This window comes from Saimiri boliviensis, chromosome 4 (genome assembly GCF_048565385.1).
Source record: "Saimiri boliviensis isolate mSaiBol1 chromosome 4, mSaiBol1.pri, whole genome shotgun sequence".
Classification (NCBI taxonomy): domain Eukaryota; kingdom Metazoa; phylum Chordata; class Mammalia; order Primates; family Cebidae; genus Saimiri; species Saimiri boliviensis.
This window is the reverse complement of record NC_133452.1, coordinates 127,059,948-127,085,932: the sequence shown is the minus strand read 5'-3', so window position 1 is coordinate 127,085,932 and position 25,985 is coordinate 127,059,948. Positions and strand designations below refer to the sequence as shown.

The 25,985-nt window shown below is 36.0% G+C and overlaps 1 protein-coding gene across 4 annotated transcripts in view; it reads right to left on the bottom strand.

The window, feature by feature from the left end:
- COL21A1 (collagen type XXI alpha 1 chain) overlaps window positions 1–25,985 on the bottom strand; it is a 300,511-nt gene that overhangs the window by 70,269 nt on the left and 204,257 nt on the right. For all 4 annotated transcript variants that reach the window (XM_074398177.1, XM_074398176.1, XM_074398178.1 and 1 more), the window contains 2 exons: window positions 14,035–14,088; window positions 13,892–13,945 (listed from right to left, as the gene is read on the bottom strand). In XM_074398177.1, the coding sequence (XP_074254278.1) occupies window positions 13,892–13,945; window positions 14,035–14,088 (108 nt within the window). The remainder of the gene's footprint in view (window positions 1–13,891; window positions 13,946–14,034; window positions 14,089–25,985) is intronic.

The following is a 25,985-nucleotide window of genomic DNA, read 5'->3' as shown; positions in this document are numbered from 1 at the left end:
GTGCGCATGCGTATGTGTGTGAGAGAGACAGAGAGAGGCAGACAGAGAGACAGAGAGATAGGCAGGAAGAAAAAAATTCCAATAAAAGCCTATAACATCCTATTTCCCAAATTCAACAATTTACCCAGAGGACAAAAGAAAAAATGAATAAATTTTAGGGGAAAACCAAATGACACAAGAAAACCAGATGCTCTTTCCCCTACTATATGAACTCCTAATAAAAGAACCCAACCCAAACTACCTTTTGAATATATACATATATATATGTGTGTGTATATATATATATATATATACACAAAGGTGTGTCTGTGTGTTTATATCATTCAAGCAGTGTATATATATAATTTCAAATTATATATCTATAATTTAAAATTTAAAATTTATACATATATATTCTGCCCCAAGATTAAATTTTAAATTATAATATATATAATGTATATTATATATAAATATTATATATATATTACATGCATACATATATTTTTTCCCTCTTTTGCTTGGGGCAGAAGGATTCGGCAAAGTTCTGAGAGACAGAAAAAGGACTGAAGTTAAGAGAACAATCTGAGTTTACTCTTTAGAAAACACTGAATTGGGATAACAAGTTAAAGGCCAGGCTAGACTAAGACATACATTAATAAGATGGGATTTAGCTGGGCAATGAATGCTTAATAAAACTACAGAAGAAAGGGGCAAACTGGGATCCCCTACTAAGGCCAAACAAAGTCCCAGCTATGACCTCCATTGTGTGGCTGTAGGTTACAGAAGACATAATATACAAACTTGCATTTACTGGGGATGGCAAACAGATCTCAGATGAAGTAGGAATACTAGGTACATTCACTCATGTTGGGACAGAGAAAATACAAGTTGGACAAAGCTACTCTTATGTAAAGAAGGAAGATTTTTAAGTATAATAAAAAGATGTAGTATTCATGTTAATATAAATCAGTGTGAGAGGAGAGAGAAGGAGAGAGAGAGAGCAAGCAGCAACAAGTTGTCAGCAAAACTGTCGAGGAATACTGAAACAATATGTACAAAATACAGAACACAAAAAAGTATGGCTCAAACACATTGTACTCAATGAAGTTATTTATAAGGTTTTAGAACAATGAATAGCAAAGAAGAGATAAAGTTGGGCCAAAGCCTATCCAGGATGGGCAGGCAACTTAAAAGAAAAATGGCTCCCACGTTGGCTTCTGATCGTTGAGTCATCTGTTACAACAATGCAGCTTAGCCTAAGTTAATTAGTACAGTTGCAATATTAGAAACAGGAGGCTGCCAAAACAACAATATTAAAATGTATATATGCCATTGGCTTTGGGGATAGGTAGCGAGCAATGAAAAACAATTACTGAAGGTTGAAAACATGGCGTCTTCTGTAAAGAAGTGGTGAAATAATTGATTTTTTAAAACCTTGCTTGTAATAACTTGCAAAGGCAAATAATGTATGAAATGAATTTATAGCTCGAGGTAAAGAACTGAGAAAATAGAATGTTAATATATATTATGAACTGACTCACTGGCAGTATTTGACAAGGTATTTTTGTAAAAATATATGAGCTCAGAAAAGAATTGGCCAGGTTGCAATTAATAATGAAAAGAAATAGACCAACTGTAAAAATACTGGGATTGGGAAATACAATGGTTTTTCCCATCTCTAATGAAATAGAAACACTACTGAATAATAAAAGTCCAATTTAAACTCAGCCACCAGAGGGATGAAATAAAAGATATGGCTATCAACACCATCCTTAAAATCTCTGAGTTCAGGCCTAGCACTCTGGGAGGCCAAGGTGAGAGGATCACCTGAGATCAGGAATTCAAGATCAGCCTGACCAACATGGCAAAATCCTGCCTTTACTGAAAATACAAAAATTAGCTAAGCATGGTGGTGCACACCTGTAATTTTAGCTACTCAGAAGGCTGAGGCAGGAGATGGCTCCAACCCAGGAGGCAGAGGTTGCAGTGAGCCAAGATCACACCACTATACTCCAGCATTGGTGACAGAGTGAAACTCCATCTAAAGAAAAAAAAAAAAAAATCTCTGAGTCCATTAAGGGAAGATTCAGTAAGTTCTGTCGAGCTGGACAGTTGGCTCATGAAAAGTAAACAAAGGGTGCAGTGGATGTGTTGTAAGTGTAGAGAGGGAGATAGGATTAAAACAAGATGGTGGATGTTGCTATTGGCTGAAATCAAGTCAAAAACATAAAATTACAAATACACACACATATTCATATGTGATATGCTATTGAGAGAGTTATTACATAATACCAAAAGAACCACCAAACTGAACTAAAAGAGACTATGCCTGTTTAAGACTTAAAATGAAAACAAAATTACCCTGTATCTACACTGTTCTTAATGTTTTTTCTGGACTACCAATAAATTTAGACAAAATACAGAAATAGGGCTAAAAAAGGAAGAAAAATATTTTTATACTGCTAATATGTCAATAGATCTAATACTCTAAATGAATAAGAGAAATAAATTCATTTGGTGCTTTAAAATTATAAAAAATAGCTTTTTATATATAAAATACAACCAACATAAAATATATGTGAAAAAGGCTACATTTATAATGAAAACACAAGAGATAAAAAATTGTGAGGTTAATATAAACTTGGGTAATGCTCAGGACTAATAACAAAAATATTCAAGATTGAAAAAGAAAAATAAGCCATAATCTTAAATAGCAATTGGAGAGAATGTGAATGCTTCTAAACTAATCCATATGTGCAAAGGAATCCTAATTGAAATAAGAATAGTGATTTCTTAAAAATTGAAGGAAAGATACTGAACTTTATCTGGAAAAATAAGTATTCAAAAATAGCCAGGAAAATTTTGATTATAAAGAATAATGAGGAAGGATTAGCCCTGCCAATATTAACTCAGATCATGATGTGACAATAATTAAAACAATTCTGCAGTGGAGAAGATGTAGACAGACCAATGGAAGAGAATGAAAAGCCAGAAACACCAGGCCCAAATTAAAATGGAAATGTAACAATAAAGATGTTTTTTCAAATAAGTGGAGAAAAAAGTGGTATTCCATAAATATTATGGTAATGGCAACTGGCTAGTTAGGAAAATGATTTTATAAAATAAGCATGCTGATATGGTTTGGCTGTTTCCCCACCTGAATGTCATCTTGAATTATAACTCCCACAATTCCCACTGTGGTGGGAGGAACCCAGTGGGAGGTAATTGAATCATGGGAGTGGGTCTTTCCTGTGCTCTTCTTGTGATAGTATGTTTCATGAGATCTGATGATTTTAAAAATGGGAGTTTCCCTGTACAAGCTTTCTCTCTTTGCCAGCTGCCATCCATGTAAGACTTGACTTGCTCCTCCTTGCCCTCCACCATGATCGTGAGGCCTCCCCAGCCACATGAAACTGCATGTCCATTAAACCTCTTTCTTTTGTAAACTGCCCAGTCTTGGCTATGTCTTTATTAGCAGCATGAAAACAGACTAATACAGTAAACTGGTACCAGTAGAGTGGGGCGCTGCTGAAAAGATACCCAAAAATGTGAAAGCAACTTTGGAATTGGGTAACTGGCTGAAGTTGGAACAGTTTGGAGGGCTCAGAAGAAGACAGGAAAATGTGAGAAAGTTTGAAACTCTACAGACTTGAATTGCTTTGCAATGACATGGACAATGAAATCCAGGCTCAGGTAGTCTCAGATGGAGATGAGGAATTTGTTGGGAACTGGAATAAAAATGACTTGTTATGTTTTAGCAAAGAGACTGGTGGCATTTTTCCCCTGTCCTGAAGATTTGTGAAACTTTAAATTTGAGAGACATATTTAGTGTATCTGGCAGAAGGAACTTCTAAGCAGCAAGGCATTCAAGAGGTAACTTGGTGCTGACAGAGGCATTCAATTTTATAAATGAAGTAGAGCATAAAAATTTGGAACATTTGCAGCCTGATAACACGATAGAAAAGAAAATCATATTTTCTGAGAAGAAATTCAAGCTGGCTATAGGAATTTACATAAGCAACGATCGGCTGAATGTTAACCCTCAAGAAAATGTGGAAAATGTCTTCAGGGCATGTCAGAGGTCTCCACAGCATCCCCTCCCATAACAGGCCTGGAGGCCTATGAGAAAAAAATAGTTTCTTGGGCCAGGTCCAGGGTCCCCTTGCTCTGTGTAGCCTAGGGACTTGGTGTCCTGCATTCCAGCCACTCCAACCATGGCTAAAAGGGGCCAAGGTACAGCGGAAGCGATTGCTTCAGAGGGTGGAAGCTCCAAGCCTTGCAGCTTCCATGTGGTGTTGACCCTGCAGATGCACAAAAATCAAGAATTGGGGTTTGGGAACCTCTGCCTAGACTTCAGAGGATGGATGGAAATGCCTGGATGCCCAGGCTGAAGTTTGCTGCAGGGGCAGGGTCCTCATTGAGAACCTCTGCTTGGGCAGTGAGAAAGGGAAATGTGTGGTTGTAGCCCCCACACATTGTCCCTACTGGAGCACTGCCTAGCAGAGCTGTGAGAAGACAGTCACCGTCTTCCAGACCTCAGAATGGTAGATCCATCGACAACTTGCACCGTGCACCCGGAAAAGTTGCAGACACTCAATGCCAGCCCATGAAAGCAGCCAGGAGGGAGGCTGTACCCTGCAAAGCCACAGGGGTAGAGCTGCCCAAGACCATGAAACCCACCTCTTGCATCAGCATGACCTGGATATAAGACATGGAGTCAATGGAGATCATTCTGAATCATTAACACTTGACTGCTCCAGTGGATATCAGACTTACGTATGGCCTTTAGCCTCTTCATTATGGTCAATTTCTCCCATTTGGAATGGGAGTATTTATCCAGTGCCTGTACCTCTATTTTATCTAGGAAGTAACTAACTTCCTTTGGCATCTACTTGCTCATAGGTGGAAAGGACCTGCCTTGTCTCAGATGAGACTTCGGACTTGGACTTTTGAGGTAACACCGAAATAAGTTAAGACCTTGGGGTACTGTTGGGAAGGCATGATTGGTTTTGGAAGGGATCAGAAGCAGAATGATATTGTTTGGCTGTGTCCCAAACCAAATCTCAGCTTGAATTGAAACTCCAATAATTCATGCTTATTGTCGGAGGAACCCAGTGGGAGGTAATTAAATCATAGATGTGGGTTTTTCCTGTGCTGCTCTCATGATAGTTAAGTCTCACAAGATCTGGTGGTTTTAAAGACAGGAGTTTCCCTGCACGAGTTATTTCTTCTTGCTTACTGCTATCCATGTAAGATGTGACTTGCCCCTCCTTGCCTGTGAGCATAATTGTGAGGCCTCCCCAGCCACATAGAACTGTAAGTCCACTAAACCTCTTTCTTTTGAAAATTGCCTAGTCTTGGATATGTCTTTATCAGCAGCATGAAAATAGACTAATACAAATGCTTATCTAACTTTACTCCATAAACCAAAGATTTAATAGTAAAAAATAAAAAAAAATTACAAAAATAAAATCATCAATAATTATAATCAACATGCTAGAGTGTGAAACCTTTCTATTTATATACAAAGATAGGAGAAAAAGAGAAGAGAAAACTACTTTATATAAAAATGAAAATTTTCTCTATGGTTAAAATTCCAAAAACCAAGTCAAAACACATAATACAACCCAGAAAAAAATGTTTTCACACATATAAACAATTTATGAAATGCATACAAAAATCAATTTTTAAAAGGATCACAGCCCAGTAGGAAAACAGAAGATATGAGAAAGTAAGCAAATTACAGAGAAGTAACACAATGCCCCAAAATCACATCAAGATACCTTACCCAACTTGCTAATAAAGCAATGAAAATCAAACCAGTACCATTTCTAAATTATCCTGGTGAAAATTAGAAATTAAAAAAAAAAAACAATGCTGATAGAGTATGACAAAAGATATTTTCATATACTTGTTGAGAGAGAATCAACTTTCTGTGAATTCAATAAGCAATTTAAATCAAAGTTTAACTAAGAAATTAACCCTTTGATCCAATAATCAATTCCACTTCTGAGAATTTTTCCTATTGATAAACTCATGAAAAAGTACTGAGAAATATATTCCAAGATGTTTCTTACAGTCTTACTGGTAATACCAAAATAATACCAATAAACAAAAAACCAAGGCAACCTTACTTAGAGATATGTTAAATTTGATAAAAACAGTCCCTACATTGTATAGTTGTGATTAACATTTTCTTTATGCTTTTCCTCATGAAACCTTTCCAATTTTCAACTTTCCTTTAAACTCCTGGAGAATTTTATTTGACTCTCTTCTTTGGTACTTAACACTGACTGTTTTGAAATACAGTTATTTTGTGTTATGTCCTTTATTAGACTCCAACCTCTTTGAGGAAATAATTCATCCTGGACTCATTCCAACTTTTTTCTTGGTACAACTACTATTTGCCAATATCTAGATTCCTTTCCACTCTTTGGCATATGGGCCTTCACACCTTCCTAATCTGTTAAAATCTATGTGGTTTGCACAATTTGCCCTAGTTAATTAAACATGAATGATAGTGATCTAAAAGCCAATGCTTGATTCTCTCTGCACCTGCTACCATAATTGGTCCTGACCTAGATGGTGAAATGTCTGTTAACCTGAGTCTCCCTGTGAAACAATGGGGATCTCCTCACTGCTGCTGATAAATATATAATTTGATGAGTAAAAATCCTTTGATGTTTTAAGCCACAAGCTTAAAACATTTGGGGATTGCTTATTATTATAGCATAAGCTCCTCTATCCTACCTATTGCTTCACTTGTGATTAATAATAATTTACTGAATATACAAAATGTTTTCATTTCCCAAAACACAGCCAACACCCTTGAGTGCTCAAGGAAAATTTCAATAAAACAAATATTTGGGGGAGTCACACTCTTGATCCTATCAGAGTTTACAGATGATTAAAGTCAGAGAATCCAAGATACTAATATAAATTCCATTTCTCACAGGCTGCTTCCAAACATTTCATAGCTGAAGAATATGACTTTGATGAGACCGTCGATCTCTTAAGTCAATCTAGAGTCACAGTCTTGAGTCAGGTCAAGATTATTTTGGGGGGTAGAAAAAGAACATGAGACCTACTATTTTTTAAGTCACTTTTTAAAATGTCTTTTAATTCATTCAAATTCATATAAGACTTTAGTTAGTAGCACAGATAATTAATATTTATATATGAGACTACATGCCCAAAAGTCTTTTACTGAAATACATTTTGCAATTTAAAGGTTTGATGATCTATGATCTAGAATTAACTACGTCTTCCCTAGAAAGAAACGTAGACCGTGAATACTCTCATAGCCCATGAATACTCTCATAGCCCAGTCTGAATGACCATGGGTACTCATCGTCTGGTCCTTCCCCTGCCTATCTTCTTGGCTCCTGACAAGTATTCAGGGATTCTTCTCACAGTACAGGCAGTAGACTAAAAGAAGTACCAGTGGCAAAGTGAAACAATATTCTGGCCAAAGCAGAAAAATATAAGAAAAAGAAAGCCAGATTGGGATCAAGGCATTTTATTTCAACCCCCTGGATCCTTGAGTAACTACACAAATGATTTAAGCTTTTCATTTTTCAGTTTTCCAAAATGTAAAATAAGGATAAGTTATGACACAATTAATCTAAAATGATCAATTATGATCATTTACTTAACCCCACAGGACTTTTTGTGAGGATTAAATGTGAAGGGGAATGCATATGGAGAAAATCGATGCAAAACATATCCAGGAATAAAATAGAAAAATGTACACACCACAGTAAAAACCCTACAAGTACCCAACACAATGTTTTGCACAGATCTGAGGCTTCTTTTCCTCCCACAAAAAATAAAAGCAAAAACAACAACAACAAAACACAAATGCTAACTCTTACACAAGCTCAGGCAATAATGACTTACGGGAAACTATTTTATTCTACTAAAATAATTCCCTTAACACCATGATGGGCATTCCATTTGGGCTTTGGGACTGCCATAGGACTACTCATGCCTACAAAAGAAACAGATTTCCAAACTTCTACTACTGACTCACTGCAGTAGCTTCTCAATGGCCATACAACAGAAGGCATCCGAAGAGAAGATAAAAATTGAGTTTAGAACAAAATATGAAGCATTATATTAAAATTCAATAAAAGTTTTAAGATTCTTTATCATACCAGTAGAAAAAAGAGAAAACAGGACAGAAGAGGAATAACAGCCAAAAAATAAGGCAAGACATGGAATTAATAGTTCTTCATAATAATCTAAGATGTTAAATCTATTATATAGCTTTAAAAGACAAAAGGTTGAAAGATCAGGAGAGAATCAAGATTGCAAAAGCAACCACAGAATTAGTTAAAATCTGAGCACACATAAGTCAGCACCACGTGTACAGGAAGACACTCAACAAAGCCCAATACTAGAGAATATTTAGGGAGGGCGGAGCTAGTACTGCCTGGGGAGAAAAGCCTCTGAGGGAAGAATTTTTTTAAAGGAAATTGCAGTTTTTGCCATTGAAAATGATGGCAAAAAATGCAATTACTTTTCTACCAACCTAATAGTATCACCGTTTCCATAAAAAGTAGAGAAACTTGTGTTCTGAAAATCCTTGATTGTAACAACTCCAAGTTTCTCCAGATTCAGATGAAGCAAAATGTTTTTTAGAAAAGAGATTGTGCATATATGTATGTCGTTATTGTTATTATTTGCATTAATCATATCAATAATTATTATTCCTATAATTATAAAATATATGCATATGTATTTAATATATACATTTATATTCATATGTTTATACTTATTAATATTACAATAATAAAATTTCTTAATGAGGAAAGGGACGAGGACAGGGCCGAATCCTGGAGGCACCCCAACATTTAGGAAATGTGTGGAAGAGGAGGAGAAAGAGTCAACAAGAAAACATGAAAAGGTAACTAGTGACAGCCAGGAAAAATCTAGGAGCATGCGGCATCCCAGAAGCTAAGAGAAGAAATTGTTCCGAGAAGGAGGGAGTAGTCAACAGTGTCAAATGCTGTGGAAACATACAGCAAGACAAGAAGAAATCATTGAAAAATGCTGACTAATGGATGTCAACGACGGTAGACTGGTGATCTAAATATGCTGCAGAAGGTTGAGATGGAAGTCCTACTAGAATGGATCAGAGAGAGAAATCGAAGTAAAAATGTGCAGAGAATAAAGGCCAATCTTTTGGAGCACCTGTACTATAATGAGAAATGAAGAAATGGCGTGGTAGGTAAGGGAAGCTAGTAGAGGAAGTGGGGATGTTTGGGTGGTTTCAAATGGAGCATCCATTAGGTTATTGGGAAAATTTAACTAGAAAGGAGAAGGGATAGTTAATAACACAAAGTAATGAAGAAAGATAGGTCCAGAGTGCAAGAAAGGCCTGTGGACTACACATGGACATTTCACCCACAGTAAGAGGAGGAAAGGCAGAGTATAGGTACATACACAGGTAAGAAGGTAGACACAGTGGGAAGACATTTAGGGAATATCTGATTGTTTCAGATGCAGCACTTCAACAGAGAGAGGAAGGATAAATAATAACTCAAAGAGAGTTTCAAAAATTTTGCCTTAAGTAATCACCAGAATGATGGCCCCAATAACAAATCATAATCATTGTCACTATCATCACCAATTTATAGCACTTCATTTAGGCCAACCACATGCATGCCCTCATTTAATCTTCACAAAAAGCCTATGCGGTAAGTAATACTATGGCTTCCATTTTCCAGATGATAAAAACCAGATTTAATGAGATTAAGAAGTGTGACTTGAGAGGCAAGCAGTCTGAATTCAAAACTAAGCCTATAATCTGTAACTGCTTTAAGCTCCCAAACCTCATACACATGCATATATGTAAACACGCGAGTGCACACACACACACCCACACACACACACAAACACACACAAGTGCTTAGGCATGGTGTTATCAGAAAATTACATGAGGACACTCTCTGTTTTTTCATTTTTGTTTGTTTGGTCTCCAAGGAACAATGAAAGAAGTAATACCACTAACATACTAAATTTTAACACATTATCTCTAACATTTTTGCCTTTTTTTACTCATATTCTCTCAAAATATATTTTGGAGTTCCTTGGTTATGACTGACTCTATAATATAAACCACTCCAAAAGCACTTAGTTTTTTGATGTTTGAAGCCCAAATATAAGGAACTTTATTCAGGTAGGGAAGTCTTACCCATCACATGATGCTCCGGTCTGGGTGCTGAGGACAATGGGAAAGTGAGGTTTTGAAGGGACCACTTAAAAGTTGAATGTACTAACAAAGAAAATAAAATCTATAATTTGTCCAATAATAATAATACCTTAGATATAATTATGATACTTTATTTCTAAAGCCCAGAAAAATCAAGTCATGAATCTGTAGAGTCTGGATAGGTTAAAAAATAAATCACTCATATTTCCTATATCTCTAAAATCGAATTTGCCATAAAAAATTTCATACTCAATTTGACAATTCATAAATACATATCAGCATAGCCTGCATAGCCTAATGTAAGTTTTAACAAAAAAATAACCATTAACCAGCATAGCCTAATGTAAGTTTTAACAAAAAATAACCATTAACCAGCATAGCCTAATGTAAGTTTTAACAAAAAATATTTCTCCATATAATTTAAATATTAGTTTAATATTGAGGAAGTATTTTAAAGTATTAAAAGCAATTTTTAGATTTCAAAGAATAGCTTTAAAACATGTAATAAAAGGAGTTACCAACTGAAGACTATTTGCTGAGTAACTTTCCTTTGATTTTGTAAATTGAGGGGGAAAAAAACCCTGCAGCCTATACACATTCTGTTGTGCGATATGTGAAGAACAAATGTTGAAGTCAGCAAGAAAGCACATCTAATTTCAATTATCTTCAGTGGAAATTCCTATGGTAGGAGTCTTCGGAGAAAATCCACAAAATGGAAATTATTCTGGGAAAATATCCTAATGGAGAACAGTATTGTGTGAAACAATCTTCCAAAGGCCACTGCGTGATGCCTGGAAAAGTACCTTGCGCGGCCACAAGTCGAAGTCATCTCAGGGATATATTTTTTAACCCTTCATTTTCAAAAACCAAGGAACCATATTATAAATGAATAATCAAGGAAAAACCTTCAATTAACTTACTAAATTATTTTAGGTCTGGGCAGAGAACTCTCAGAAGCCACATGGAATGTGAGGCGGAAACTTGGAAGGTAGCACATGGTGGTTTTAGACCCACAATGACTCTGTCAGATCAGAGTTTAACCCCAACAATGAACTTCAGAAAACAATCGATGCTAAATAAAATCCTTGACTGGTCTGAGAACAGAGACCTTTGCATAAATATACATCCTATTTATCTTATCCAGTAGAATATATGACACTGTAAAATTCACACCTATATTTAAAAGACAACACAATGACCCCAAACAATAAAGTAGTTAGCATAAGATGCCACTAGTAGAATTATTATTATTCTATTATTTTAAAATAAGGAATATTTATTCCCATAAAAATTTAGTTCCATTATTTTAAGATGTACAAATAAAATCCCCCTTTTTATCTATAGTGTGTAAAACTCAACTAAAGAATAAAATCAGTATGTTGGAGAGATACCTGCACTCCCATCTTTGTAGCAGCCCTATTCCCAGTAGCCAGGACATGGACTCAGCCTAAGTTCTGTCAATGGATGAATGGATAAGGAAATTGTGGTACATATCCACAATGGACTACTACTCAGCTATAAAAAAGAAGGAAATCTCATCATTTTCAACAACATGAATGAACATATAAGACATTTTGTTAAGCAAAATAAGTCAGACACAGAAAGACAAATACCATATTATCTTACTTTCATGTGAAATCTGAAAAACATGATCTCATAGAAACAGAAAGTAGAGGGGTAGTTACCAGAGGCTGGGGTGGATGGGAGGATGGGGATTGGGAAGACATTGAACAAAGGATACAAAATTTAAGCTTGCTATGAGAAATAAGTTTCAGACATCTTTTGTACAATATGGTGACTAGGGTTTATTATTATATTATATATTATTGTATTATTGAAAAATTCTAAGAGTTAATGTAAAGTGTTCTCACCACAAAAATGCTATGTATGTGAGTCTTATATATATGTATAATCAATTAGCTAGATTAAGTCATTCCAAGATATATACTTTAATACATGTTGTACATGGAAAATCTATACAATTTTATCTGTCAAACATAAATTAAAACACTCAACCAAAGGGAAAATAATATGTTTATTTATTCATTCATTCAAATGTATATGTTTTTATACCTTTTTTCCCCCAAAATCAGGCTATTTCTGAGAAAACAGACAACCATGATCATGTAGACTAGAAGGTAGGTGCCTGGTACATGGTCTCCTCAGAACATGTGTCCCCACCCTGCCAGTGCAATCAATCCCCCTTCACCTGAAGAAGGTCAGACTGTTTCCTATGATACCTCCAGAGCATGAGTCTGTAAGATACATCCCAGGCCTGTGGCCTGGCCTCCTCCCTACTTCTTCTATAGATTCCTCCAACATTTAAAACTGGCAAAGAGTGTTTAGTAGCTAAAAGTCTCATGGAGGCCCAGGGTCACTTAGTAGAAATAAGGATTTTACACTTCTTCTCTGGCATTTATAACAACTATTGCTTCTGCTTTACCTCCTCTAATTCTCCCTATAACTCTGCCTTTACCTATACCATTTTCTCTCTACCTCTTTCCCAGTCACTCACTGTTCTATTTGCCCTGATGACAATGCTCTCAGCCACGACTTGCTCAAGACACAATACCAGGCCAACTTATGCTATATCCCAACCACAACCATGCTAGCTGATGAACAAAACAGAATCATGAAAAGAACCACTTATTTAAGAAAAACCCTGTTCAAGAAACCATACTGTGTAGTTTTCATATATTATCTCATTAACCCTCAAAATAAACCAATTTTTAAAATCCCCATTTTGTAAATAAAGAAAATAAGATTCAGAGACATTAAGTAACTTGCTCCACATGAAATAGTTCGAAAGAAACAGATCCATCAGACTCGAGATGGTACTTTTAACAGCTATCATTTTCTGCAACCAACGTAAGCATGCATAAAATCATAAAATGGATACAGTCTAGATCAGTGTTTCAGATGTGAATACTGTGCACATTAGCACACGTGCAAATTCTAACAACGCAAGAATTTTTCAAGGATGAGTTAGAAAATTACTATAGGTTTCTATCATAAGCAAATAGCAAATGCCTTCAAAGACTTGAAAACAAGATTGTATTTTAAGAATTAACCTAACAAATCAACATGGGGATCTGAACAAATGTAACTGGGCATCTTGGCCATAGACTAGCCACCAGTAGGTGCTGACTGGATCCATGGGAAAGTACTAGCATATTTAAGGAACATATACTTCTCAGGAAGCTTGGAGAATCTCAGAGTTGTTTTAAAAAAAAAAAAAAAGTCAGTAATAGAAATGTTATCTGTATTCATTGAAGCCCTAAGGGTGAAGTCCATTAAGGCTGAACCAATGGGCCACATGCCAGATAGATACCTACTGTGGAGATGGTCCCTTGGGTATTGGGCTATCTGAGGCTAACATGATAACACATTTTTTTCACATAATGGGCTCCTCTCTAAGAAGGTAACTCTCTGTGGAGCTTAACCACAGGGAGAGAACATGGCATAGGGCAATACCAATGTCTATTTCATTTGACAGTGGTCAGTGATGACTTCCTTTACCTAGGGATAAAAGCCTTCTATAAGCTTTATTGGCTAATAGCCACCGACAAATTTCTGAGCCCACAAATCTTAGAAAGAATTCACAAAGGTGAAGACCACTGAATGGAAGCCATCATAGCTAATGTCCTTTATCTTTGAGGAATTAAAACCACTGATTGCATTTGTGTGTCTGTTTACCTTGTCACCATCTCTCCCTGGTTCTCCTTTGTAACCCGGTAGTCCTCGAGCTCCCTAAATTAACCACAAAATAAAATTTTGTTAATAATAGTTTGTAGTTCACTCAAAATAAAATTTATAAAATGTATAAGTGGATCACATACTTGTATTCCTTGAGTTCCTGGAACACCTGGTGTCCCTGCAATTCCTTGATGTCCCTAAAGAAAAATTTAAAAATTAAAAATATTTCATTATATTCACCAAGAGAAGTTCTCTGTTTCAGAATTTACTCTTATCTCAAGTTTCTCACACCTAAAACTTCACTTAGAGACAGCTCCAAAATAACACAGTGTTAAATGCTAAATAAGGAATTCATACCCTTTGATCTTTAGGAAACTCTTTAAAAAGTAGACAGAGTCCTAAATATTTGTAGATTAATATAAATATTTAGAAAATCTTAAATTAAGAGGAGAGTTAATGTTCATACTTTCTTAAGAAACATACTGGATTTATTAGAAACATATTCAACAAACCCAAGAGAGAAAAACCTCAAGAGATTGGAGGATTAAACAAATACGTATTTATAAACTACCTAATTAATGGCCATCTGAGTTAATCCCTAGAATAAATTAACCCTTGATTAAAGTTCTTCCATCTTTAGATTACTCATTTTAGAAAGCTGCTGATGTTAAATGCAAGAAGGTAGTTGTAACATAACTATGGTACCCCAAGGCTGGGCTGTTTGCTTAGGGGAGAGGAAAGAGAGAAGTCACTCTCCTCTCCACTGCTTCTTAGACATCCCTTCACAAAAGCTGGAACTTTAGTAAAATAGTGCAATTTTTTTAGACAGAGGCAAACTACTCATTGTTTGTCTAGCACATGCCAGCTAAAGTCTCCAAATTAACTTGCAGGCCCTCAACATTCATCTAGTTTTCTTAGGGCTCACTGTCAGGTTAATGGACCACCACTTGGTACCTACAAACATCATAACCACTATCAAATTCCATCTTTCTCATATTCTCTATTCAGGTTCCATTTTTCTTAGATCTTACTGTTTGAGTACGAGTCTTCATTGTCAACTACGTTAACACAGATCTCATTAATGTTTCCAATTACATCTTCATTCATACATCTAAAAGCTTCATTTCTATGTGGCTATTCATGGGTGTCTACAATGGTCTTTGCATTCATCCACTCACCTGTCAATATATTTTTAACTGACATTTTAGAGACATAATAATTCCCTGTTTTTCTATTCACATTCTCAAATATCCTTTCTAATACTCTTTATTACCTCTAGTAATAACGAGTTGTCTCTGAAAGATCAGTCTTAGTTTATTGTTTTTCTCCTTTTACATGCACTTACATTTTCTATTGTGTAAACTGCCTCCTCAGTTACTTCCAGAATGACAATGACTATATAATTTTTATCACCAACCATCATCCTTTCCTTCATAATCTATTCAGTTCTTCATAGAATAAATTGTATTCCATGATTTAATATATTCATAGAATATGTTGTATTTTATGATTTCTCCATAACTTCTCAGATTCAAACTTTTTTCTTGAGTCCCTTCGCCCAGTCCTTAACCACTGCACCTCATCAGGGAACAGTGAGTCTGATTACCAACCTCCCCATACACCAGACAAAACAATGTGCATTTTTCCAACCTATCATCTGCTAGACTAGCACTGTCTCCGTCACTGGATTATGAGTCCCCTTGAGATAAAAGACCAGGTTTAATTCATTTCTGTATTTTTGGCAATAAACACATGTTTGGCACACTGCTCCTGATAAAACACTGGAATCAGTTAAAGTCATCAATGCTATACACAGATGTGTAAAAATAAAATCTTTCCTCCAGGAATCATGTTATGTTTGGGCAGCTTTCAGGACAAAATGCAAACATTTAGTAATCTCATGTTTCCTGTTCTCAAGATTACTCAAAAGAAAGAAGAAATTCAATTTGCACAGACCTTGCTCAGTCCTGTATGTCTACTACTCTAGTTATCACTGAATCTCCTTCCCTCAGCCACTTTGGAATCAGATAGGCCTGGAATTCAATCTCAACTCTGTCACTGATAGCAATTCACAAATCTAGAATTCGTTTTCCTCCTTACAACCACTCTTTAATGTAGGTTCTAAATTGTCTTTTTTCAGATAAGGAAACTAGGGCACAAAAGTTAAGTAACTTGCCCAAAGTTACACAGCTAGTAAGTTGATAGAGCCAGTGGCAACATTATCAGAAAGGGCTTCATGGTGGGTCAGATCTGATCATTGTAGATTGACTCGTCAGATTCAAAGAAATCCATTTTACAAGACTATTTTTAAATTGTTTAGAAATCTGAGTACCCAGAGAAAAGGAATGTTCATAAAATTCCTCAAAAGAAAGTTACCAAGGAAATTGGCTATTGATCAAAATGGTGATCATCTGCAAAGTTCACATTTAGTGAATTACTTTTCTTTCACAGTTTTTCAAAAGTTAAGCCAGATGTCATATCTGCCTTACGTTTTTAAGAAAATTAACCTTTCATAAAAGAGCAAATGCTGCTGTGCTGTCTCTCCTCTTCGAAAAAGTTGATGTGTTTGTTATAGAGGACACACTGCATTTTACAGATTAAAACAACATGGAGATGCCCTAACTGTGTTCCCAACTTACCTCTGACTCATAATGTGACCTCAGGCAGAGTCATCAATCCCCAAATACTGGGAGGCAACACAGTGAAGTGGAAAGACGATGAATTTGAAATTGGAAAAGACCTTGCCCTGACTTTTTGCTCTTCCTTTTACTTTCTATGAGATTTTGGCTAAATCACTTTGCCTAGTAAAGGCTTAGTTTCTTACCATAAACTGATATTATCATCCACTTCACTTTTGAAAAGAAACAAATGGAGTCACAGGTGAAGATTCTGGCAGATATTAGGTACTCAATAAATGTGAGTTTCTTTCTTTTCTTCAGACTCAATGACTATTGTACAAAACTACAAGAATACTTCTGCAGAATGTTATTCAACAGCCTTATCAGCCACCCTTAGTACTTTGAGAATGGCAGGTCCAGTCATCATCTTTATGATTTAACTCTTTACAGCATTATACAGACCTAATGCTAAACATGCAACCATGGCCTCCGTGTATTTCATAATGGCTCTCTTTCTTATATTACAGTATAAGAATAATAAGTATTTCTCAGAATCTGAGAATGTTGTGATATGCTTATTTTTAAGGTCACAGTTAGATGTATTCTTAAAATACTAATTGCAGAAAGAAATGCAAATGTTGTTATAGAAGCTAGAAGAAACCTGCTTAGTAACAAAATACAGAAAACCAAACAACATCCAAGCTGGGGGAATCCTAGGGCAAAACTCCAGAAGAAAGAGAATGAAATTCAGAAAACAAATTTTGGACTTAAAAACAGAAAAATAAAGATTAAAAGGGGGAATATTACAACACAGAATAATTTCCAAGTGGAAAAAGAAATAAAACATTGGTTGATTCATAGCCAGGTCAACCTTAAAGAATGAAAAATACCTTAAAATAAAAAAAAAATAAGCTTTTCATATACTTTACTGAGTTCTTATTTTTCAGAACACACATTTCATGTCTCATTTTAGAACTGTAACTTTCCCATAATCTTTGACTGGTTAATACTGGTCAACATGAATTTTGCCATTTTGCATTTATTAGCAGGTCCAAATATCCACCCTACTGCCATCTGCAAGATTTCTGACAGTATTTAAGTCTTTTCCATGTTCACAGAAAACCTCTTTATAAATGAGTCATCTTTTAGGGAAAAAAATATTCTCACTGCCAAATTGTAGGGTTGAAGAAAAGAATACAGAATCAATTTAATTTTATTCCATGATTCATAGTTACAAAGCTCCAGGAAAGATGTATAGCATTGAAATGGAGATTAAGGAAATAAAATCCCCAAATGTGCAAGGGTTACCAATTCTTCTGTACTCAATTCTAATCATGTCATAAAATATTCTGCCAATCTAAATACATACATTTTTTTCAAAGTAAGGAGGGTAGAGATACTACTTTCCTTTAAATACTCTAAACTTAAAAATCAGAATAAATTCCAAGGAAATAATTTTGGATGTCACTCTGCTTTTAAAAATGTAAGAATCTGATTTAAAATTTATTCCATTAAAAAGTTTTCTTCAAAGATTTCCAAAATTCCAACATATTCTCTTGGGTACACAGTCCATATAACTAGGTAACCAAATCAAGTGTATACTTTTAATGTCCACTATGGAATCTTCTAGTTGTTGGCAGGCTTTATAGCACTATGCAATTAAATTTCAAGAAAATTCATAAATCTCTCCCATACTTTATAGAACTAATATAGAAACCAGTTTGCTACCTAACCCAAGTATTAGTCAAATGGTTTATACACTTTTACTGATTGCTCAAATTGCTTCACTAATATGTTACGATAATATATGTAAAATTACACCTGAGCTAAGTGTTAAGAAAAAATTACACTGCTATGGGAGGTGAAGGGCAAGCAGTTGGGACAAGCTTTTCTAAGAGAAAAAGGAATACTAAAGAAAGCACAATACCTAAGAGTAATTCCTCCTGTATGCCACACATCAGAAAAAGATATACCATATCCACAGAGCCAAAAGAGAGAGAACAAGGGGAATCCAGATGACAAACATATCAGAAAGGTAGACTGGAGGTTACCTGCATGGCTTGTGGGTCTTACAAAGAACTCTGACCCTTATCCAAGCCACTAAAGTCGTACAAACCAGGGAGTCATACAATTAGATGTGTACTCTGAAAAGATCACTTGCTGCACTGTGGAGGATGGATTAGAAGTGGCAGGAAAAACTGACTAACCATGTGCAGAAAGCTCAAACTGGACCCATTCCTTACACCTTAAACAAAAATTAACTCCAGATGGAATAAAGATTTAAATATAAGACCTAACATGATAAAAACCCTAGAAGAAAACATAGGCAATACCATTAAGGACATAGGCATAGGCAAGGACTTCATGACTAAAACACCAAAAGCAATGGCAACAACAACCAAAATACACAAAAGGGATCTAATCAAACTTAAGAGCTTCTGCACAGCAAAAGAAACAATCATTAAAGTGAACCGGCAACCAACAAAATGGGAACAAATTTTTGCAAGCCGCCTATCTAACAAAGGGCTAATATCCAGAATCTATAAAGAACTAAAACAAATTTTCAAGAAAAAAAAAACAAATAACCCCATCAAAAAGTGGGTGAAGGATATGAACAGGCACTTTTTAAAAGAAGACATCTGCTTCATCCTGGGGATGCAAGGCAGGTTCAACATACACAAGTCTGTAATGATAACCACATAAACAGAACCAAAGACAAAAACCACATGATCATCTCAATAGATGCAGAGAAGGCCTTCAGCAAAATTCAACTCTTTATGCCAAAAAATCTCAATGAACTAGGTATTGATGGAACATATCTCAAAATAATAAAAGCCATTTATGACAAATCCACAGCCAATATCAAACTGAATGGGCAAAAACTGGAAGCATTACCTTTGAAATCTGGCACTAGACAAGGATGCCCTCTCTCACCACTCCTATTCAATATAGTATTGTAAGTTCTAGCCAGAGCAATCAGGCAAGAAAAAGAAATAAAGGGTCTTCAATTAGGAAAGGAGGAAGTCAAATTGTCTCTATTTACAGATGACATGATTGTATATTTAGAAGACTCCATCATCTCAGCCCAAAATCTCCTGAAACTGATAAGCAACTTCAACAAAGTTTCAAGATAGAAAATTAATGTGCAGAAATCACAAGCATTCCTATACACCAACAATAGACTAAAGGAGAGCCAAATCAAGAGCGAACTGCCATTCACAATTGCTACAAAGAGAACAAAATACCTAGGAATACAATGAACAAAGGATATAGAGGACCTCTTCAAGGAGAACTACAAATCACTGCTCAACAAAATAAGAGAGGACACAAACAGATGGAAAAACATTCCATGCTCATGGTTGGGAAGAATCAATATTGTGAAAATGGCCATACCACCCAAAGTAATTTATATATTCAACGCTAACCCCATCAAGCTACCAATGACCTTCTTCACAGAACTGGAAAATATCATGTTAAAGTTCATATGGAACCAAAAGAGAGCCTGCATAGCCAAGACAATCCTAAGCATAAAGAACAAAGCTGGAGGCATCATGCCACCTGACTTCAAACTATACTACAAGTCTATAGTAATCAAAACAGCATGGTATTAGTACCAAAACAGAGATACTGACCAAGGGAACACAACAGAGGCCTCAGCAATAATGCCCCACATCTACAACCATCTGATCTTTGACAAACCTGATAAAAACAAGCAATGGGGAAAGGATTCCCTGCTTAATTAATGGTGTTGGGAAAACTGGCTAACCATGTGCAGAAGCTGAAACTGGACCCCTTCCCGACAACTTAACTAAAATTAACTCCAGATGCATTAAAGACTTAAACATAAGATCAAACACCATAAAAACCCTAGAAGAAAACCTAGGCAAAACCATTCAGGACATTGACATAGGCAAGGACTTCATGACTAAAACACCAAAAGCATTGGCAACAAAAGCCAAAATAGACAAATGGAATTTAATTAAACTCCAGAGCTTCTGTACAAAAGAAACAATTATTAGAGTAAGCCAGCATCCAACAGAATGGGAAAAAATTTTTGTAATCTACCCATCTGAGAAAGGGTATCTACAAAGAACTAAAACAGATTTACAAGAAAAAAACAAACCTATCCAAAAGTGGGTAAAGGATATGAACAGACAGTTTTCAAAAGAAGACATATATAAGGCCAACAAACACATGAAAAAATACTCATCATCACTGGTCATTAGAGAAATGCAAATCAAAACCACATTGAGATATCATCTCACGACAGTTAGAATGGTGATCATTAAAAAATCTGGAGACAACAGGTGCTGGAGAAGATGTGGAGAAATAGGAAAACTTTACACTGTTGGTGAGAGTGTAAATTGGTTCAGCCATTGTGGAAGACAGTGTGGCAATTCCCCAAGGACCTAGAAATAGAAATTCCATTTGACCCAGCAATCCCATTACCGGGTATATACCCAAAAGATTATAAATCATTCTATTATAAAGACACATGCACACATATGTTCATTGTGGCACTGTTCACAATAGCAAAGTTGTGAAGAGTACCTGTAAACAATACTGGGAACTAACCCAAATGCCCATGGATTATAGACTGGACAAGAAAATGTGGCACATTCCCACCATGGAATACTATGCAGCCATAAAAAGGATGAGTTTGTGTCCTTTGTAGGGACATGGATGAATCTGGAAATCATCTTTCTCAGCAAACTAACACAAGAAAATCAAACACCACATGTTCTCACTCATAGGTGGGTGTTGAACAATGAGAACACATGGACATAGGGAGGGAAGCATCACACACAGGGGTCTGTTGGCGGGGACTAGAGGAGGAACAGCAAGGGGTAGGCAGCTTGGGGAGGGATAACATGGGAAGAAATGCCAGATATGGATAACAGAGGGATGGAGGCAGCAAACCACATTGCCATGTATGTACCTATGCAACAATCCCGCATGATCTGCACAGGTACATCAGAACCTAAAGTACAATTAAAAAAAAAAAAGAAGACATTTATGCAGCCAACAAACATGAAAATATGCTCATCATCACTGGTCATTAGAGAAATGCAAATCAAAACCACATTGACATATCATCTCATGACAGTTAGACTGGCAATCATTTAAAAATCTGGAGACAACGGATGCTGGAGAGGATGTGGAGAAATAGGAACACTTTTATACTGTTGGTGGGAGTGTAAATTATTGCAAACATTGTGGAAGACAGTGTGGCAATTCCTCAATGATCTAGAAACAGAAATACCATTTGACCCAGCAATCCCATTGCTGGGTATATGCCCAAAGGATTATAACTGTTCTATTATAAAGACACATGCACACATGTTTATTGCGGCACTGTTTACAATAGCAAAGACTTGAAACCAACCCAAATGCCCATCAAAAATAGACTGGATAAAGCAAATGTGTGACATATCTACCATGGAACACTATGCAGCCATAAAAAAAGGATGAGTTCACGTCCTTTGGAGGGACATGTATGAATCTGGAAACCAACATTCTCAGCAAACTGACACAAGAACAGAAAACCAAACACCACATGTTCTCACTCATTAGTGGGTGTTGAACAATAAGAACACATGGACATAGGGAGGGGAACAACACACACTGGGTTCTGTTTGGGGGTAGGGGGGCTGGCAGAGTGATAGCAGGGAGTTGGGAGGTTGGGTGGGGGATAACATTAGGAGAAATACCTAATGTAGGTGAAGCGGGGATGGTTGCAGCAAACCACAATGGCATGTGTACACCTATGTAGCAATCCTGCAAGATCTGAACATGTACCCCAGAACTTAAAGTATAATTTAAAATAAAGAAATGGCAGGAGAAAGCATGAAGACTAGGTGGGAGGTTCCTGAAGGGGGCAGAGAATAGTAGATACAACCAACTCCACTCAAGGTATATTTAGTCTAACCTAATAATGGGTTATGGGAGGCAATGTGGAGTTGTGAGATGATGCTAAGGTAGGTTTCTGGACTATGCAGTAAGTGTGGCTAATGATACCACTGACTAAGAGGGGACTCTAGAGGAAAGTGTATTTTAATTGGTTGCAAAATATTAAGTCACACAAAAATAAAAAATATTTTATGGATTAACATAAATAATTTCTACTGGACAATGAGAAGTTACAAGCTACTGTGAAGTAAACAACATTTCTACTTCAAATTAAAGAAAACTACATTAACTATAAATAAGATTTTGTCTAAATCTAACCTTCCCTCTTATATGGAAAGGTAAATAGGGGATAGACAAATATAGAGCAACATCATTCCGTTTCCTATAATACTTGCCTTAAACTAAGCACATAAATAAAAACACTGCCTACCTTTGACAAATAATCTCTGCAGATAGAGCTAGGTACCTAAATTCAGAGAATTTAAGTAACCTTTAGTAAATGGCCTCATTCCCTGAGTTAGGTTACACTTAAACTAAGCTTATTTCAAAAGGAAATTGTGCAACTTTTTAAGGTAACTTAAACCATCTTTAGTAATTCTTACTTCTCAACCTAAATCTCTAGTAATTATGCTTTTCATATTCAAAGAGAGGTGATCAATAGCTAACCTCATTTCCTGTCTTGCTGTCCTGCTGCATTTTTTCCATGATACTTAACACCATCTGATGTTGTGTGTGTGTACTTAGTACCAGTTTCTCCCCAATGCATTGTAAGCTTCCAAATGACAAGACTGGGGGTTGTTTTTTACTTTTTCTTTTTTCTGTTTTGTTTATTGCCATATATCCCTAGCCCAGAAGAGTACCAGAAATAGAGTAAACACCCTACGAATATAGTATATGAATGAGTAAATGACAGAATAAACAAACAAATCAATAATTATTGAGTTCAACCAGTCATCACTATCGAGAACTCTAATAGTAGAAACAGCCCGACATTCACATGCACAAACTTATCTTTAAAATCACAGATGTTAGATGTGTCACTGACCAATTCTTTGAAGAATTTAATACATAAATAACATTAGTGTGTATATATGTAATGTCTACATACATTATTGTATATACTACCTATAATACATATTTAAGTAATCTATTTAAGAGACATGAGATAAACATGAAATAATCTACTTATGATCTTCCCAGAAGGAGGACGTCGAAGAAAAATGAATTAGTTGGTCAGGCTCATCTCATAGGTCCTATTCGTTTTACTAACCAATTACCCCCTGCCAAGGGTAAGCTGCAAGGCTGAGAGCTAGTTTCTCCTCCCTGTCCTCTTTTTCTCTACCATCATTCTTGAATATTTGAAAATAGTATCTCTTGTTTGGATTATACTCAAAGTTCAGTAAGCCCTCCCTCATAGGCTGTCTTCCGAGTTGTACATATTCCCAGTGATGCTCTTCTGAATGAATTCCAGTTCCTTCATGCCCCTCAAATGTGGAATCCTAAACCAAATCCAACACTCCACAAGCAGGACTGTCATCTCTTTCAATACGGCTGTCACATATCCACTAACTATGCCAAACATTGTATCAGCCACTTAGGCAGCCACATTTCGCACAGCGATCCCTTTTCACCAAGCCAAAAGCTTTCTCTAGAAAGCCTTATGAAGACTAGTTTCAAATAAGATTTTATTACAGAAAAAAACGATAAACTGCCCAAGTGTAGGATAGTTCATTTGAGGTAAATGGTTCCTATTTTAGCTTATTAGTGAGACTCAAGAGAAGAAAGAAAAGAAAAGAATAGGGATCACATAACCTAAATGAATAAATCTGTTTGCCAGGGAGCTCAAACTGAAGTGAGAGTTCAGGTAGAAACTGTTCTATTTAGAATGTGTTTCATACACTTCACAGCTAAGCCATCTCTTGTAATTCTTTTCTCCAAGCTAAATAATAGCCATTTCTTTGGCCTTTATCCAGTTGTATTCCATTTTCCAATTCTTTAATCTTCATGGCACTCAGCCCCAAATTCCTCACAGTTTTTAAACTGTTGAGTTCCACAATTGGCACCATATTCAGTTAAGGGTCTGGAAGAAGGAAAGCATAATAAATAAGCTTATCTCATAGGTCTTAAATGCTTTATTAATTATTCACCCTCAACAAGTGTACTCTGCAAGCCTGAGAACTGCTTGTCCACCACATCCTCCTATTCTCTATCATCATTTGTGTATATTTGAAAATAGCATCTCTTATTTGAATTACACCTGAAGTTTAGTGAATCCTCCCTCTCAGGCTGCCTTCTGAGTTCTTGCTCACTCTAAGTTACACTCTTCTGAATGAATTCCAGTTCCTCCATGTCCCTCAAGTGAAGAGTTCTAGCCCAAACATAATACTCCAGAGGCAGGATTGTCATCTCTCTAACATAGATGTTATAGATTTACAAACTACGCCAAAAAGTTGCATCAGCTTTTTAGGCAGCCCTATTATAATCCCCTTTTCACCAAGATTAAATAACATCTCAAAGACTAGACCCATACATTTATTCCAGTTGAATTTCGCTATAAATAGCTCGTTTTCTACATTCTCCAAATCTTTTTGGATCTTTATATTACCTCAAATACAAAAATACATTTCTGATGAAATCAAGACTTAATGGCCATTAAAAATCATAATAAACAAAATTAACATACATTAGTATTTAATGCTAAAGAAAAATAGCACTGCAACTAATAAAAAAAAAGAAAACATTACATTCTGGGGAAATCTTGCGTTTCTAAAAATTAAAATTATAAATCATATGAGTAGTCAGATGAAACATTTACACCATATATAGCAAAGAATTAATTATCTTCATGCATAAGATCTTATTGGTCCATATGAAACATACCCTCACTCCTATAGAAAATAGGCAAAGGACAAGAAAAGATACTTCACAAGAAAAGAACCCACCACCCTAAATGTCAGACTTCCATATTCAACTGCCTACCTAAAATTTCTACTTGAATGTCTAACATATACATTTAACGCAGCAAAAACCACACTCCTGATTTTCCTCACCAAAATCTATCTCCTCCATTCTCGCATGAATCCTTAGTGTCCCCTTTGACTTCTCTCTTTCTCGCAAACCCATATCCAATAGATCGGCAAGTCCTTTCAGCTCTAAATTCAAAATATCCCCAAAATGTAGGCAGTTCTCTTCACCTCACCACTATCACTCTGACCCTACCTGCCATCATCTCACCCCTGAATCATTACAAGAGCCTCCTGACTTCTCTTTCTGTGTTTGCCCTCACGTCCCTAAAATCTACTCTCAATTCAGAAGCCAAAGTAATTTCTTTTTAAAATAAGTTAGATCACGTCAGCTTTCTACTCCAGTTACTCCATCACTCACTCCAACTGAAAGCCAAACTCATGACAATGGCCTAAAGAACTCTATGCCACCTTCCCTTCCTTCTCCTTCTTCCCTATCCAAATTCATTTCCTATTAACTTTCCCCCAACTAATACTTTATATTTTTGTGGTTTGATCAGTCATGTGACTTTGAAATTCCCCACCTGTGATGACTGCTATTTA